Genomic DNA, 17,883 nt, shown 5'->3' with positions numbered 1-17,883 from the left:
AACAAATGAGTCCAATAAACCAGGCCTTTTATCATACTTAAATAAAATTTGACAGTCTACAATAAAAATACACAGCTTGAATTTTGGTGTATATATCTACAAGGTTCACAGTAAAAGGTGATTCAGCTCAGAAAAATGTTCATCCTGGTTTGCGGCATAAAGTATTTTACAGAAAGAAACAGCAACGTCCACACAAACTGCATAATTATGTCAGTAAGTACATTTATAAGTTAAATCAGAATTATTGTTACTAAATATGCAACCTTTTAGCACAAAACTGAATTTATAATAAGTGTATTGAGGCAGCACTTGGCAGAGTAGATAAAAATGAAAATTCTAACATTAACTAGCCACTATCTCTATTTGTAGCCTCTAATAAGTATTTCCAGCATAAGTAAAACAAAAGAGGATTGAAATTCTAATATGTAAAATAACATTATCATTCTTATTTATTTGACCCAGTCTAATGTCAGAGAAATATATTTAAGTCAAACATAAATCATATTTCCACACTGACGTAGCTAACTGCATGCCTGCCGTTGGCAATGTGGTGCAAAGCACTGAGGAATTTGACCCTGACCCTGATGCTTAGGATTGTGGTCGAGTAGGCTGTAGGATGAAGAGATGGTGAAAACACTCACCACAATGTGATTATTTGTACACTTGTCTAAGAGTATGTCTAACAGAGAAAAAACAATTTTAAGTGTTTATAATCTTTACCCACCTTTTACACTGACCTGTTGAAAGTGCTTACTTCAGATTCTTTATGGGAGAGAGGTGGAGGTGGAAAACTTGAAGACTTGCTGACACATACATACAGTGTACATACAGCTCAGATTTTTGTCCATGTTGTCTCCTTCTTTGTTTCCTTTTTTTAGATTTCTTCTATGTTTGGATCCTAGTCTGAATTCTCTCGTACTTTACCTGTTCAGATTCGGTTTGACACTGAGACAGCTTGTGAAGGGATGCAGAACATCTTCTCAACAGTAACTATGAGGTACCAACAAAAAAAGGCCTGTGGTTTGTTACCATGACATCTGTTAAGCCAGCCTTTTTTAAATCACTGCTGACCTATGTTTTATATACTGCTAGGAGATTAAATATATATTTACAGTTTTTTTTTTGTTTTTTTTTTTTACTTCAGATCATTCCTTTGGTTGATCCTCTGTTCAGGACTTGATCTCAATGACTTTGATGAACGGGAGGACCTTGTTGGTCGGTGTTGTCGGTGTGAGTGGTTTACTGTGCAGAGGGGAATAAAAAAGGAATGTTATGAGGTTTGCTTGGACATTTAACTGTAGCATGAGCAGTAAAACGACAACCTGTCAGTGGGATGAAATTGGCTGTGAAGAAGAAATAGAAGTGATTGGTCACCTGTAAACGACCTCTGGCTTGTTCTCAGTGGACGTAAGCAGCGGAGGATTCTCGCCTGTCAGGAAGTACTCCATGTGGTCATGCATTTCTCTGTTCTGCACAGAGAAAGGGGTAATAAACATTAAAAGGGGTGTCCCTTGGGCTTCTTTCTCTTTGCACAGACACAGGGGGTTTACAGAATTAAGTATTTACACTCTGGGCAATTTTAGGGCATTTTAGCTTCTTAGCCTTCTTGGAAAAGTGTGGTGCTTTTAGTTTAAAGGATAAGGCTTGTGTTATTCTATGATTTTCTTATTTTCAACAAATCCCATGAAAAGACCAAAACAAACAAAGCATTAATCCACCTCTCAGTACTTTCTGACATTCCTACCCTGTGCATGGCCCTCAGCCCCAGGCTTATTCATTTCTAATGAAGACCTACATTTTCAAACAGGCAGAAAACATATAGTTTAATTTTTTTTAAAAAAAAAGCTAAGTAGTTTCCTTACACAACTGGGCACTGTAGCTCTAAACAGAGGATAACAGCACAGGTCTATGTGACAGGGGAATACACAGTCAGTACTTTGTATCAGTAAATAGTTGGTTTTACTCGATCAGGATTTGTCAATGATTAAAAAATGACAAACACGATCAGCTTCAAGCACAGAAAGAATTTAAAAACAAGTTAAAATACAAATAAATGATCTCATGAAAAATGTGAGAACATGTCGAAGTAGGAACAAGGCTTTAGTGGATTCATTCATTTTATTTAACGAATGCAGGGATCCGAGGCTCCTCACCTCAGCTTCAAGAAAAGCCACCTTCTCCTCCAGGTCCCTGATGACTCGATCTCTCTCTTGAATGACAGTCCGGGAGTTTTGCAGCTATGTTACAGAAAAAAAACAAACACAAACAAACAATATGACATGCTCAGGAGAAACACAACTCGTTTTTCCAACATCAGCAGATGCAGCATCACTTATTCATGACAAGTGAGTTTAGTTTCACCACACGCTTCCGCTCGGCTCGGCTCCCTCAAATATATAATGCTTTATGTGTCCGCCTCCTCAAAATCTAATTTCCTCATTAATGGCTTCCTGTGTGTTTGTGGGCACTAGAGACATCATTTGCATTGTATGTGTGACTGTGCCTGTGTGTACCTTGCACCACTAGGCAACCTGCTCGCGTGCATAAATACCTGTTCGATCATGTGGCGGACCTTCCTCTGCTGACTCTTTAACATGTCGTCAAGATGATGAATCTTTTCCTTGAGGATGGCCACCTCCTTCTCCAGCTGTTCACACCTGCAAAATTAGAAATTAGAGACAGGTGTTTTCAATCAAAGGAGCCACAATCAGGTGTGAGTGGGCAGCCTGTTTTATTTTAAGAATGGGGCTCTGTCAAAGTGTGTTCTTCACAACACATCTGAGGGAGTGTATCATTGCACAAACAAAGGAGATTTTTGAGGACCTCGGAAAAAGAGCTGTTACAAAACCATCTCTAAAGAATTTGGACTCAACCAACCAGCAAAAATAAATTCAAGGGCAAGGTGTGTGATAATCCACAAGGTCACAAAGGAGCTCAGGTTAACTTGTAAGCAAGTAAAGGCCTCTCTCATGCTGGCTACTGTATCAGGAGAACAAAAATGATGTGCATGCAGGGCTGCAAGGAAATGGCCAAGTGCAAAGCCCTGACCCAATCAAAATGTTGTGGAAGAACCTGAAGCAAGCACTTAATGTGAGGAAGCCCACCAGCATCCCAGAGTGGAAGCAATTCAGTGCAAAGGAATGGGCTAAAATTCCTGCAAGCCCATGAGCAGGACTGATCAACAGTTACTGGAAACAAATTAGAGGATACAAAAGTGGATGAATTTACCTACATGTTTACTGGCAACTATTAAAAATACCACTCAAATAAATAATGTTATAATATAGAGTTTTTCCTCCTTTTTTGACATGTTGAAAAGAAAAAAAAACAACTTTTAGGTTTTATTCAAACCAATGATTGTACTTCAACTCATCACAGTGTTCTCCATCTCACCTCTGCTCTTTCTCCTCCCTGTCCTCCCCATCCTCTCTTTTTTCTTTAAGCTGCAGCAGCTCTGCCTCCCCTGCTGCCATCTTTTCTTTGAGGATGCTGCTCTCGATCTCCATGCTTCCTAGCAGCCTCTGCAGCTCCTCCACCTGCTGACCTCTCTCCTCCGACTGCTTCTCAGCCCTCTTCAGTCGCTCCGACTGCTCAAGCAGACGAACATGGCACTCATTGGACTCCACCTGTGAGAGAAGCCACAGAGTGAGAACTGCTTTGGGATTTCCTACATTAAGTAATGATAAATACACAAAAATGTAAAGAAAAATGTACATATTCAGAAAAACATTTTTTGGTTGCAGTGCTCTTAAGCTGAAGTTTGCTTTTGCATGTCACTTCCTGGATAAAACACAAAAGTATATAGTTCTTTCTGTACACCAACTACACTAACAGTGCACTGCTAAGTATGTATAATAATAATCAATTATGATATAGTATGGAATTGGGACACAGCTATAGAGTTTAATCATTTCTGGCATAGCTCTGCCCAGTGTCCACCTGACTAGAAGTCTCATCAGCCAGGATAACTGAAAACACCTGTGTAGGCTGGCATGTATTAATTAATGTGTTAACGTGTGTGTGTGTGTATATATATGTATATATATTATTTTGGTTGTCCACAATAAATTAACTAAATACCTTAATATGAGTAAGGTTTCAAACTAAATGTAATTTTGTTTCTGCCACTAACAATAAAGTAAATAAAGCAAATAAAGAGGGCAAACTACAAGACCACAGGGACAGCACATGACAGATCAGTCTATGATAAAATGCAAGTCGAGGGCCGTGTCCCCACATGACCTGAGCGATGAAAGTACTGTTGAGCAAAGACCCAAACAGTGGAGGATCACAGGATGAAAGATGAAATCCAAAGACAACACTGACGGATAATGAGGATGATTAAAGGAATGAGAGATCAGCAGAGGGCTGAGTCATAGCTGCAGACAGGAAATCGTGTCATGTTACTGATCTCGTGAGACAGACCTGCAGCCTCTCGCTCTCCTCCTGATGCCTCTTCTCCATCTCCTTCAGCTGCGCATACAGACGTTTGGTTGCCTCCCTGAGCTTCACACTCTCCTCCTGATTGTCTGTGACCTGAGAGCACAGGCAGAAAGAAAGTGACATGCTCAATTAGACTTAATCTGGTAAACTACTTGAACCTGAGGGCAAGGCAGGAGCTAACAAACAGATAAAATAGGCTGCTGATGGACAGTTTGCTACGTGTTTAAAAGGTTGTTTGGTGCAGCCTGAGGTAACAAAAGCATTTAGACGAGAAGCCGGACACCTGTTAAGCTGTCCAGAGATAATCTTTTATCTCGGGTCTGTCCTTGAGGTGAGCAAAATACTTCTCCCTCCCAGACAAACAGGGCACTGTGCATTCCTGTATAATCTGACACTACTTAGAAAGGAGGACAACGTAAATTGACCCTCTCTTACCTACATACGACACATACAGGTCACTGGGTATGGACAGCCACAATGCTCTGACACTGCTGCCTTGGTAGATAATGGTGTTGTGTTACAGGAGATGTTTTGATGTAATGTGTCTAGAATAACGCATGGGGAATACAATATTGTGTGTGTGTGGCAGGGTAGTGCACTTGTGTGTGTGTGCTATTAGTCAGAATGTAAGCGAGCCCTTGCGCTGTGTATGTGGGAAGCCTTGTTATCAGCTTCAGAGAGTCTGGCACCATTTTCTGTGGAACAGCAGGCAGTTTGCTGGTGTGTGTGGGACACAGCTGGAGGGCCAGACATTTTTTCCTTTATGAATGCTTCGCCTGTCATTTGAATACAAATTTGAATGTATTCAAGCTAGTTTAAGCTGAAATAGGTTTCTGCCACTTCCCATTCATTTCATTCATTTGAAACCGATGAATAAACAGCAAACGCTCTTCTGAAGATGTTAGAGAAGGCTGAATTGTGATTAGCTTACACGAGCATCCGACTCAATGAGAACAGTGTTGCCATTGGAGACAACCGGCTGGATGCTGGGCATGTTGACTCTGAAGCCATTGACTGGATACTGAGGAAGAGAGCAGCAGCTGGTTAGTGGGGTTAGTGCTGTATTTCTCAATTTACAAATGCTACTGTGGCAAAGAGAGGTCAAAGCACTGCAACTTGAAAAAGCACAAACAGATGAGGAAAGGATCAACACACACGGAGGCTTCAGAAAGCATTTAGGCTGCTTCACTTTTTGAACACTTTGTGTTGTAAATTTTGCTATTTTTGCCAATTTATATAAACCCACAATGATAAAATGAAAACATGTTTGGATTTTTTTTTCAACTTTATTAAAATCAATAACTGAAACCACTCAGGGCAATTTGATCCCTTTAAAAAGAAATTAATTAAATTAAATCGACCACACAAAGAGTGCTGGAAGTGAAGGAGTCTGAATACTTTATGTGCATACACACACAAAGAAACACACTGCCACATAAAGAAACACACTGCCATATAAAGAAACACACTGCCAATAGATGTACATGGCAAGTCATAAACAACAATTAGCTGTGTAAGGCTAATGCCTCTCAAGGGTAAAGCTAGGTGCATAACCATTATCTCTAATGATACAGGAATCATATGCTCATCAATTTGTAGTGTCACCTGGAAACTTTGCGTCTATTTGCTTTGCTGTTTTCTTAAGCAGGATTGTGTTGAACTACAATTCAAGAAAATACTGACTACAACTCCTCAAAGCCCATGGTGACTTCTTCAAATTGTTTGTTTTGTCTGAATAATGGTCTAAAACCTAAGTATACTCAATTTACAGCAATATATATGAGAGAAAATCTGAAAATCGACACTTTGGAGAAGCTAGAACAAGCAAACTTTTACTTAAAAGATTGTAATCGATCATAATTGAAATTAATTAATGTTCTGTTTATTGAGCAAACTATTTTTTTGCCTAATTGTTTCAGCAGAAAAACATCTTTAATGTTGATGCAGTGGGCGTGTACCTTGTTGTTGTTACTGTTCTGCCTGGCAGCCATCTGCTCTCTCAGTGTCTTCAGACAATACCTTACCTGGGAACAAAAACACATCACGTATTGTGGAAATCTGTGTTTTGCATAAACACCACTATGCCCTTCCCCTTTTTCAACCCTGCCATTCAAGTCTTAACATTATCCTAAAACAAACACACACACTAGTAGCTGAATGTTGACTCGTTGACTAAAAGTGGTTGCGGGAGGTGCTGCTCAGCTCTGTCTGTCACTTACTGACCTCCTGAATCTGCGACACCTCGTCTGATAGCATCCTGACACTCTCCGCTGTCTCTGGACGGGCTTCAAGGTAAACCTAGGTAACACACAGTGAGTTAGATAATACAGGTGAATGTTGTTCAGATACGCATGAATGGCCAGTTAGCTTTATACTACTATGCAGACAAACAGTTACGGAAAAACAAGCTCAAATACCTTGATGACTTCAACTTTTTCTTCTGTGGGAGAGATGAGACCAAGTGCTTCTTCCCGCTCTTCTGGTTTTTGTGGCAGCACGACTGCTATGCTGCTCTCCTTCATTCAGTAAAACAAATAAGTTTAGTAAATGTCCCACCCTATACTATTTTTCTTTCCGTTCGATAAACAACCTCATAAATCAGTTTTCCTCTTTCATTTCGTACCTTGTTGCTGTGCTGCTCTGAGGTGTAGTCTGACTGATCCTGATCTTGCAGAGTCAGTCTAAGCTGCCTGCATCGGACCTGAAATGAAAGATGAGAGGATAAGGGGAACTAGATGACTAAATGGAGTGGGGGGGGGGGGGGGGGGGGGCTTGAGGGTGGGGGGAGATTACGAGAAATAGAACCAATGAAGACAAAGAAGGTGGACTGAAAATGAAAGTTACCAGTGAGAAAGAAAGAGGGTGGAGCAACAAAAAAGGAAAGAGGGGTACTTTTTGCCATAATACTTCTCCTTAGTGGATGCCATACAGTCAGACCTAGCAACCATCACCGAGGAGACATTTCCAGTGAATCGTCACGGCCAAGTCTGGTGATTATGACTAAACACTCTCACTGCACTCAGTGGAGAAGCCGCTCCAGTGCAGGAAGGGCCAAAAATACAAGTCCCCAAAACATCCGTGACCGCTGAGTCACTCTCAATTTAATTTTGTCGCCTTGGCAACAAAAACAGATCATGTGAGAATGATCTGTGATGCTTTGACAACTTCACTGTAAAACAGATTGTTTATAGAAAATGGCTGTTGTAAAACTAAGACTGGTAATTCTATCCCATTCTATTCTATTCAACAGGTACTCTATTCTGTACGTATGTGCATCTTATCAGTGTAATCTTTCACTATAATCTTTCACTGGAAGTCCGTGCTGTTGTGATTATGGCTATTTAATCAAAGTTCACACCCTAATCCAGTTCTATTGAACTGTCTTTGAACTTTATCTATCTAGAACTTGTCAGATCATAAATGAAGTACGTAACTTTTCAAATTGTAAAACAAATTGTTTTGATTATCAAACCCTCTTAACCTGTAGATCCTCAGACTTTGTTTCAGAGACAATGAAATTATTTAATGGATAACATCGCAACAATGCAGCGCAAAGGTCAAAGAGTCATGCTGAGAAATGTATAGTTTAATACAAAATTTATGAAAACCTCAATCTAAAAATTGCCTAAAACTCAGCTGATCATTTTCTACTAAATATAGTACAACAGATATTATTACTACAGTACTAAATATTTTTAAATATATTTTTTAAGTAGTCTCCCCAAAGAAAACAAATCCTTTCTTTCATTATATAACTCTCCTTGACAATACCTATTTAAGTGGAGGTATGGCTCCATCTTTCTTGTGTTGTTTTTCTCTGAGTGTGCAAAGAAAACAAATCATTTTGCTCTCTGACAAATCCGCCTCAGGTGGGGGATAAAAGTCCAGCTGCAGGTAAGTTATGTAACATAGCAGAATTTTATCTCATCACCAATCGAAATTACGGTTAATCCTTAACTCCATGGTGGTGTCATGCTCTTGTATGTTTGCATGCATGCGTGCGTGTGCATGCTCATATGTATGTCTGTGTATGTACTTTCATAGACAACTTTCAACACTGCAGTTGTGTGCCTCCACGTTACAGAACACAAGGTAAAGACTGAATTGCTATTATCAGTCATTATCTGCTGTGGATCCTATCATGAGTGGCCTTTGTTAAACTTTATGTGGGCGTTAGTCACAGAATAAACTGAACAGCAATCACACGAAAAACCAACTTGCGCAATTGGCACATGACTTATTAGCAAAAAGAAACACAAACAAAATTATTTTTGAGCTTCAACTATCTTAACTTTTTTTTGCTGATTTAGTTTTTAGTCATAGTGTATAGAGTTAGGTGAGAATAGGTGGGAATCCTCAATTAAACAGCCAAACTATTATTATAACTTATTAAAAAGTTAGAGCCAAATATAGTAAGACTATACCAATAAAAACTAAATTATTTAGATGATTAAAAACAGAGACATGTCTCTAAGAGACTACAGTGTTGGGTTGTTTTTCTCCTGTAGAATTTACTGTAGCTGTGATGCAGGAAAAATCAGGTGTTTACACTTGCTACTGTTCAGTGGTGTCACACTGGTGGTAGCTCAAACTTCACTCATAAAAACGTATTTTCCAGGACTAGCTTTTTATTTTCCATCAGAAAGGCATTTTTACAAGTTTCACAGGCAGGTGTGACTTTTGCATGGTACATAAAGTGCAAGCGAAACAGATGTTCCTCTGTCCTAAATCACGCTAAAGGACGTCACAAGTCTTCAGCCTATTCATTTTCCCCTGCACCTGCATTCTTCTTAAACTACTTGCTCTATAACATCACGTTTTAATATCACCTTGTTTGGTCCATGCCACCCACTAAACATGAAAAACATTTTGTCATACAGTGCTGTGACACTTAATAAAGCTACTTTACACACCTTTAATTGTTCCCTGTGAGAATGACACCTGTGGCTACAGTGCAGGAATGATAAAGGGTTAGAGGCGCTGACATGTTCTCTACATACCACAGTCTGCTGTTATTTTTAAGTGCGAAGACAATGCTGCAATAATAACCTCAACAGTACACAAACTGATGGCTATGTGACACTACATGTGAACTTGTAACTCAGAGTTTACACCTCAAAGGTATTTTTAATCAAGGCAATTAACAACAAAACACAATCATGTACCATAGACATAACAAAGGCTATTAGAATGTAGAAAGTACTCCAGCCAGAATTTTGCATTTTGATATTGTTCTTTATAGGTTTTGTTTCACACTTGCACGCTAGAACACCAAACAACAAACATAATTAACCGAGCCACTCCTTTCCGAGGAAAAGCCCTTTGATACATCCAGCTTCCAAGTAACAACATGGCTGTGCAGTCATGTGGACACACATTAATTATCATCAGGCCACATCAGACTGAGAAAGGAACTCATTAGCATTGTAGCTGAATGTTACAGCTTCATGTGAAAACTTTGTCCAACAGACAGAAACACCCTCGACAAAAGCTCAGAATTCACAACTCTTACACTCAACACTTTGACCATGAAAACGTGATCACATGAAACACTGTGTGTGCATGTTGATACGGAGTATGTCTGTTCATGAGGCAGTGAGTGACCTAAGCTGAGAGAGAGATATTTCTTTGGAGCATTGTTCTGCGCAAGATTCTTGTGAAACGCCAAGAAAATTACTGAAAATATACATGCTGTACATCATAGAACATATGCTTTTAATTATTTGGTTCTCTGTGTGTGTGTGCGCGTACCACAGTGACACATAAAACAAACCCGTGTGTAAATGGGTGGAAGCTGTTTTAGAGTGTGTGTGTGTGAACATGCCTACCATAAGTCATGAAGACGCACTCAGTAACATATGACTTAAAAAGAACACGAGGGCAACCCAGCCATTTGGATACTTACGTGAGCAACTAGTTCCCTGCTTTGAAAGTCAAACACGGGATAAATGGTTTAGCTTGAGTGGCAGTTCTTTGTGTGTAATTGCAATGTCTGAAAACCATTCAGAGCCGAGGCAGTGACAGGCAGGCCAGTTTTTCACTCTGTGATCTGCCGGAGCAAGAGCTCCAGGGCTTCTCTGTCTCTCAGAGACACAGAGAGAATCAAGGTACAGACACACCCTGGGAGGTGGATACTATGCACAAAAACAAAATGTTCTGCTCCTCACCACATGCTATTCTCCAGCGCGTCTTTGGCATCAGCTCCATGGACACGTTTACATTGCAGTCATGTAGCTAACACTTATTCACAGAGCAAATACATCAGTAATGAGAACAATAAAAAACCAAATGATAGAAAACTAAAAGTTTTATGCATTATTATTTCATAATCCCTGAGTGCATACAGTGGTCAGGTGTTAGAGAGGTCAACACCCCAGGACCATGAAAGCAGTCCTAACAAATGATTAGGAATGACAACCACTCCCATGAAAATTGCTTATAAGGTATCATTACAGGCCAAACTGCCTGTACTTGTGATGATGTTCCAAGGTGAAATCAAACATTGAATCACTGCATATTTTTGAGGTCCTGGCCTGTCCAATTTATATATGTTAACTGTTAACTGTTGTTAAGTCCTAACGTAACAACTTTTATATTCATATACAGACAAGAATACAACAGAACATGTCTACAATGAGGAATATGAGGATATGAGTGTGTTTTTCTAAGTAAACAGGTTGTGCTGCAAGTTACAGTGCACTGCTTTTTCACTTCAGCTTAATACTTCTGTTTTGTTCTAATTCATGTTTGCTCTCTGCCGCATGGGCATGTACAAACTCAGACTTTTCTGATGTATGTAATGTAATCAGCCCTTTTTTCTGCTCAGTGTATTTACTGTGCAATACTCCAGCATTGAGCCAAAAGGGCAGAAACTTGTGAGAGCTGCTCCTCTAGACTTGTCAGTGCAGCTCAGGTACCTTCATTTGCATTTCTACTGCATTTACAATCTTAAGAGGGCTGACCTCAAATTCACTTTAAAACACAAAGAAAACAAAGACTTCAAGGGTAAGCGGTATCTCTGGGTTTTCCATATCTCTTATATCAGTATTATCTTTACACAAAAATTCATTTCATCATACAATAAATCTGCAGGATAAATTAATCTAACCAAATAATGGCTTTCGAGATAATACCAACACCAGTAATTAAGGTGTTCAGGTGTTGTTCTGTTACAGTTGATTGATTCTCCCCCCGAGGTATCAACCTACGCTAAATGACAATCTCATGAGTCCGATAAGATCAAAAGAAAAACTGGCAGTTAAATAATTTGCATGTTTCTATGAACAGCGCACAAACCCTTCTACTGGGACATCAACGTCAAATGATACATGCACACACAAATAATCTATTCTGTTCCATGTTTAATGTAGGTAATCAATGATATCTGAAAAAAACTGCAACTGACCAAAGTCTGATGAGAACATTCATCTTATGTGCAACCTGGAAACCCTGTGATCATTGTTTTTTATGGATCAAAAAAATACAGCCGTCGAAGCAGCTGTCACAGGTCAGTGCAAGCCCACATACTGTGCTCACACGTCATCCAAGTGTCTCCAGATGAGTGCGCGGCAACACAAAATGACAAACTGATTCGACATCTAAGCAAAGCTGTTATCAACCAGAGGCAAAATGCAGAGGTGCAAAAGTGTTGTAAGTAATCTGCCACTGGGGGCATATATTTAGTGTATCTTTTCACAGGTCAGCTTTTTAGCTGCAGCAGCAGCAGTAAGTCCTGAGGGAGGGTCTAGTTTCTGTCCTGTATCAGACAATAGGGCAGGAAGACAGAGCAGTGCCATACAGTAGCTGTATTTTTACCGTGACTCCTGCTAACAGGTTCTGAGGCAGGATAACTATTAAGAGTGAAGAGTGAAGCAGTCCAGAGCAAGAATAACATAATATTAAGTAGAGTATATCGAGGAGCACACATTATTGGGTAGTAAAGAGAGTAGTGGAGTAAAATAGAACAAATAACATCAGAGCACAAATGTTTTGACTATTGAAGTGGATCAGAGAAAAGCAGAGCAGAGTACAATAACGGAGATGCATTAGTGTTTGGCAGATCAGATCACTCAATCAGGATGAGAAAATATGAAAACAACCACTTACAAATCTATCCAGCCTGACTCATGTTTACAGATTTGGAGATGATATCGCTGCTTTACTTCAGTGAACCCCCACATCCAGTCATTGACCTCCCACAATTAATACAGGTCTGACCAATAAGGGACAATAAAATAATTTGTGAAGATTCAGAGGTAGCAGATCACTATTTGCTGCAATACAGCAGTATTTCAAGTCTGGTCCCAAGTGCCAGCAGAGTTCACAGCCAAGTGCGAAACCCATCCATCTCCAAGCTGCAGTCACAACAAAGTAGTTTTATTACCAAGCAACACAACTACATCATTCACAACCACTGAATGATAAGAAAAGTCATAAAACACTTAGAACAACATAGGAACTTGCTGATATCAGCAGATGTCTTGCTCTGTACCATTACATGTTAATTATAGACTCTTCCCTTCTGATTAATAACAGCAGTATGCATCATCATTACAGCAAAAACTGAATCATTTTTCCATGGTATAACTGACTTAAGGTCCAAAAAGTTTTAAGCTTCTCTTTTGCTTGTTGAATTCAGTGGTAATGTTTACGCTCAAGTAAGTCTTTTTGGACTGGCTTAAAAAATGTGTGGGAGACTAACCCTTTGTTCTAAGAATGACAAATTCACCATGAACACATACCCAAATGAATCATTTCACTAAACACTCCACCTTCATTCATAAGAAGACAAAACTACAGCCACCAGTACCATCATCACTCTCCAGTCTACAAACCCAAAAGCCAACTTTTAACTTTATCTCACAAAGATCATTCTGATATCTACCTGGGCAGACAAAGCTGTCCGGGACTCTTCCCAATGATGTTCAGGCAGCTGCGATCCAGCCCGTCTGTGTCTGTGTGACTAAGTGCGTGGGAAGCCACTGCCGTCTTGCCTTACATGGCTGGGTGAGGCTCCACCAGCTGCCCAACCCTTTTTCCTCCAGACTGTTCCTCAGCCACAGAGCTACAGTGTCAGTCCAGGGAGGCATGCAGTTGTTAGCCTCCCCTGCGGGACTGCAATGTCACATACACAATGGAAAGAACTGGAGGGAACATTTCCACTGATTAGATTATACACAGTCCTGGAAAAAGAAGTTTGTTGATTGAGAATCTAAACTGTGTAACATTCTGATGATTAGAATAAGTAATTTCCTTTATTTTCCACATTTTATTTGACTTGCTGAAAATATTGGAGATGTGGCCAGCAATTCAGAGATCTGGATCCGGGCTATTATCTTCATCAAAAAGTCTCAATCCTTCAATGTAAATGACTGACTAGGTTAAAGCGTAATACTTAGCCTAAATGTATACAAATATGCCCTATATATAACTTACTAAGGACAATTTGTGACCCGCCAGATAAAACAGTGGAATGAAGAAGGCTTCATTTATCTGGTACAGGGGGACAGTGTTTGGTAGCAGGACTCCGAGGAATGTGTAGTGCGAGTTACGTAAGAGAGATTAATGAAGCGTCTTTGTATAACAGTCACTGGCACGATCAGTGTGTGCAGTATAAACAACACTCTGCCAACAAAATTCAAATGTCACAGTCCAAATACGTTCATCTTTTGTGCGTCTGCGTGTCTCATTTCATTACCATTTTAAGCATATTATGAGGAAGCAACTGACAATTAATCAATCTGAGTCATATTAAAAAAACAAAAAACAAAAAGAATTCTCTGTCCCTGCTTTTCAATTTTCACTTATATAAAACCAATAAAGGCTAAAAAAGTGTCATATTCAAAAAACTTGGATGTCAATTGACAGATTAATCATATGTATATTATGCCAATTTTTTTCACACCATTTTTGTGTTTTGCATCTTATTTTGTCTTTTACATGATGAGCAGACTTCCAAATTTGCAAAGCTGCATGTGCTAAACAGCCTTCTATTTCTCAAGCTGCTTGTATATATCTATAGTTGGTTATCCTTTTGTTGACATGTGAACAGTGCAAACATGCCATTTAAAAATGTTTTGAGATACACACAAAAGAGTGCAGACTCAGAGTGGATCGCTCTTATGTATCCATGAAGTATACTGTCAAGTTGACAAAAATCCCATTACAGTCCACCTAAGCTATTTTAATAATACCCTTCCTTGAACCATTCGTGCTCTTCCCAGCACATTCTCACGCCATGATAGAACACACATGAATTGAAATGTAATTTGTCAAGACCAGGAAGAAAACAATTAAACTCCTAAATGTGTTTAGGTGGAATGAACTGTGGACTTTGCAGAACAGGATGCAAGACAGGTCAAAGCTTGTGTTTACAGTGCAATCACAGTAGCGACTGAAAAACAACACATTCCTCTACAACCAGTGAAACAGACAACGAACTGATGAATTCAAAGTAACAACCTGAATAAGTCATTTGTGTAATGGCCTTTTCTGCGTTACAGTCTCAACAGACCTCACAACAATTATTACATCGACAGATGAAACTGATCCTCTTCACACCATGAATAAGGAAAAGCTCTAAAAAAAAAATCCAACAGGGTTCTCATCTAATCATTTGCTGGGGCCTATCAAATCTGTGAGCAGAGCAAAAACGCGTACCTTCCTGCCAGAGGTCTGTATAAATAAATGATCTGTTCATTCATGCCGCTGTCCTGGCGCACATAATGCTGTTGTGACAAGGCATAACGCTTACCAACTTTAATGACTGCGAGTTAAGTGTTGCTTAATCGAATGTGGTGCGTGCCACCTTGGTAAATAGTCATCATACTTTGATAGCTACAAGGAAGTGTGTGTAATGACAACAATAGGCAGCAAAAAAGCAGCAGGTTGTGCAAAGACTGGATCAAATATTGCAGTATCACATATGTGTTCCTGAAATAAGATAGAGGAGGAAAAGAAAACATTATTTGACTGCCAAAGAAAAGACAGAATTTCTATTTAACCACGCATCCAACAAGTCTTGGCACTTTCTTACTGAGTTCTATGGAACTACTGCCGTGGAACTTACTATAAATTCTTTTTGTTGTTGTTTTCTCAGCTGAGCCATAACAACTGATTAACTTATTAAAGTTCTAGAATGTCTTCACATATTACAATTATCTTTCAGCACTCAAAACATGGCTGGAGGGTTTAATCATTTCGTTTCTTACTAATGACATCTGAAACAGGGTGTTCAGACTTCACTTGTTTCAGCATATCAATTCAAGCGAGTGCGTAAGGAGCGACACACTGTTAGATCGGCTTTTCTTTTCTGTGCAAACACAGTTAAAGTGATCTGATATGGGCTCCATAGTTATTCATCAAAGCCATAAAGCAGGTTAAAGCTCCAGTGAAAGTGTAACGTGTATACAGTGATACATATACTGTAGTCGCTCTGTAGGAAAAGTTAATGATAAACACGCAGTGAGTGATGTTCAGTCTAATCCAGCAGTAACACATGCAATTTGACCTGCAGGAGTATTTTATGTTAAGTAATAGGGGACCAAGGGCCATTTAGTATTATCTATTTGAGAGGATATGGGATATCAAGTAAGCTCACTTCTCATTTGATTCAAATTAAGCCATGTCTTCAAGATATTTAAGAACCTAAATTACATCAGACTGAAATGAGGCAGCAAAAAGCTCATACTGTATCATCTGCATGCTGTGAAAGATAATATTGGGCATGATTTGCCATGATCATCTCATTTGCTTTGGGACCACACACATTTGCGTTAGTGCTTCACACAGTATCACATCACAAAGAGTTGTGGTTGTATCTGCACTGACATATATTGAGTTCAAAATTTGTTATCAGTGTTGGTGGTTTTATCCCAGAGAAGAAGCACTGATGTGTTTAATATTTTTTGTTTTCATATGTTAACACTTTACAGTGTTGTGGCGTCATTTGACTGGTGGAAACTGAGCTCCTGTATTTCCTTATGCCATCGAACTTCTAGTTTCAAAAGTCACATATATACGGAAAACGAGTTTAAAACTTAAAACTCTGAATTCAAAGCGCATGTACAGACAGGGGAGTCCACACAGGCCAGATAATTAACGTTTATCTATCGCAGCTGTGAATCACTTCACCGCCGTGCTACACAGGAGATACAAAGTGGGACTAAGTGACTCTCAACATACTATTGAGGACCACAGAAACATCTCAGATATATTAAACCAGACAGTTTCGACTCTGTCTCTTCGGATGAAACAGCTAAACTGTTGTTTTAATCGTTACTCACGTTAGTTTTGCTTTTCTCGCCTCCATTTCCCGCAGTCTTCGCCACGCCACCGCTCATCTTCACCGCGGAAAATGAAGCCAAAACATAAAAATGAATTAAAACTTTTGCTGTCTGAGAAAGTTTTATTTCTCCTATCTGTCCTTTACATCCTCTCCACCGCCTCTCTTCAAACAACTGTTACATACTTCGACAAAACCGCGGAGGTGAACGCAGTGACACCTGGACCCTGTTCGCTCCCTCCCCCCTCCCCCTGGTGCCTGACCAGGTAGTAAAGTTGAACCCTGTAGCTTCTCCACATGCCTGCACTTCATTTAAATGGAATGTACTGAATCATAAATCAGGATGTTGAAGACAGAAGTTATTGGAGATATTTTGACATTGACGTTTTTTGAAACTTGGCCCCTTTACTTTGGCATTTGTTTGTGTTTTTGCTTTTATTCTTGACCTTTTATTATTTTCACATATTTTATCTGTTCTGATTTGAATTACATACAAACGTTGTTTCTCTTCCAATGACAGTGATGGTGGTGATAACGTACTGTGCATAGATTTAACTTATAGTTTAGAATACTTGTTAATTGTATGTTTTTTTTTTTTGTTTTTCTTTTTTTAAATTTAATTTTTAATGTTCCTTTTTCTTTGATTGCTGTATGTTACATTTCATTTTATCTCCTCTTGTCTTGTCTTATTCTATCTCTATATATTTGGACCAGGTTATTTACAGTTGCCTTGAGTTAAAATGGTAATGAAAATGCCACATAATATGCCACAGTTGGCAGTCACACCACATAGTGTAAATTCATGGTAGATGGTATTGAATGAATCTCATCAAAATGTCTGATTTACTCAAGAACACATACGGCTGAAATAAAACTGTGTCTGACCTCAGAGAAGCTGATGACCCCTCCATCCGGCAGACACCTGGTGTGAGCGCTGCTGAACCGCATTTTGCCCTCAGTCACCTGCCTGATCTTCTTCCAGACTGATTCCATATGCTTTCTCTCTTCATCTGTCTTGTTCCATCAAATTCTGCTCAACCTCTTCCCCATTTTCCAGTAATCTCTCTGTTAGTTGCACCACAGCACCGGGAACCTCACAGTCTCTGTGATCTGCTTCCTCTCCACGGCAGCTAATTCTGACTCACACCTGCAAATAG

The 17,883-nt window shown here is 39.4% G+C and overlaps 1 protein-coding gene across 2 annotated transcripts; it reads right to left on the bottom strand.

The window, feature by feature from the left end:
• Nucleotides 1-10: 10 nt before the first annotated feature.
• Nucleotides 11-16,974, bottom strand: tuft1b (tuftelin 1b). 2 transcript variants are annotated; one of them, XM_041053279.1, is made up of 12 exons: nucleotides 16,728-16,974; nucleotides 7,067-7,144; nucleotides 6,861-6,959; nucleotides 6,667-6,741; nucleotides 6,402-6,467; nucleotides 5,375-5,464; nucleotides 4,426-4,536; nucleotides 3,394-3,626; nucleotides 2,552-2,657; nucleotides 2,154-2,237; nucleotides 1,375-1,469; nucleotides 11-1,242 (listed from the first exon to the last, which is right to left on the bottom strand). In XM_041053279.1, exons 1-12 carry the CDS (start codon nucleotides 16,782-16,784, stop codon nucleotides 1,170-1,172), a joined length of 1,167 nt encoding a protein of 388 aa, XP_040909213.1. In that variant the 5' UTR covers nucleotides 16,785-16,974; the 3' UTR covers nucleotides 11-1,169. The 2 variants fall into 2 exon arrangements, with proteins under 2 accessions (XP_040909213.1, XP_040909214.1); XM_041053280.1 differs by lacking the exon at nucleotides 16,728-16,974 and adding an exon at nucleotides 13,328-13,398.
• Nucleotides 16,975-17,883: the final 909 nt, after the last annotated feature.

The sequence above is a fragment of the Toxotes jaculatrix genome, chromosome 13, assembly GCF_017976425.1.
Source record: "Toxotes jaculatrix isolate fToxJac2 chromosome 13, fToxJac2.pri, whole genome shotgun sequence".
NCBI lineage: Eukaryota > Metazoa > Chordata > Actinopteri > Toxotidae > Toxotes > Toxotes jaculatrix.
The sequence above is the reverse complement of the archived record's forward strand: the minus strand, read 5'-3'. Positions and strand labels throughout refer to the sequence as shown.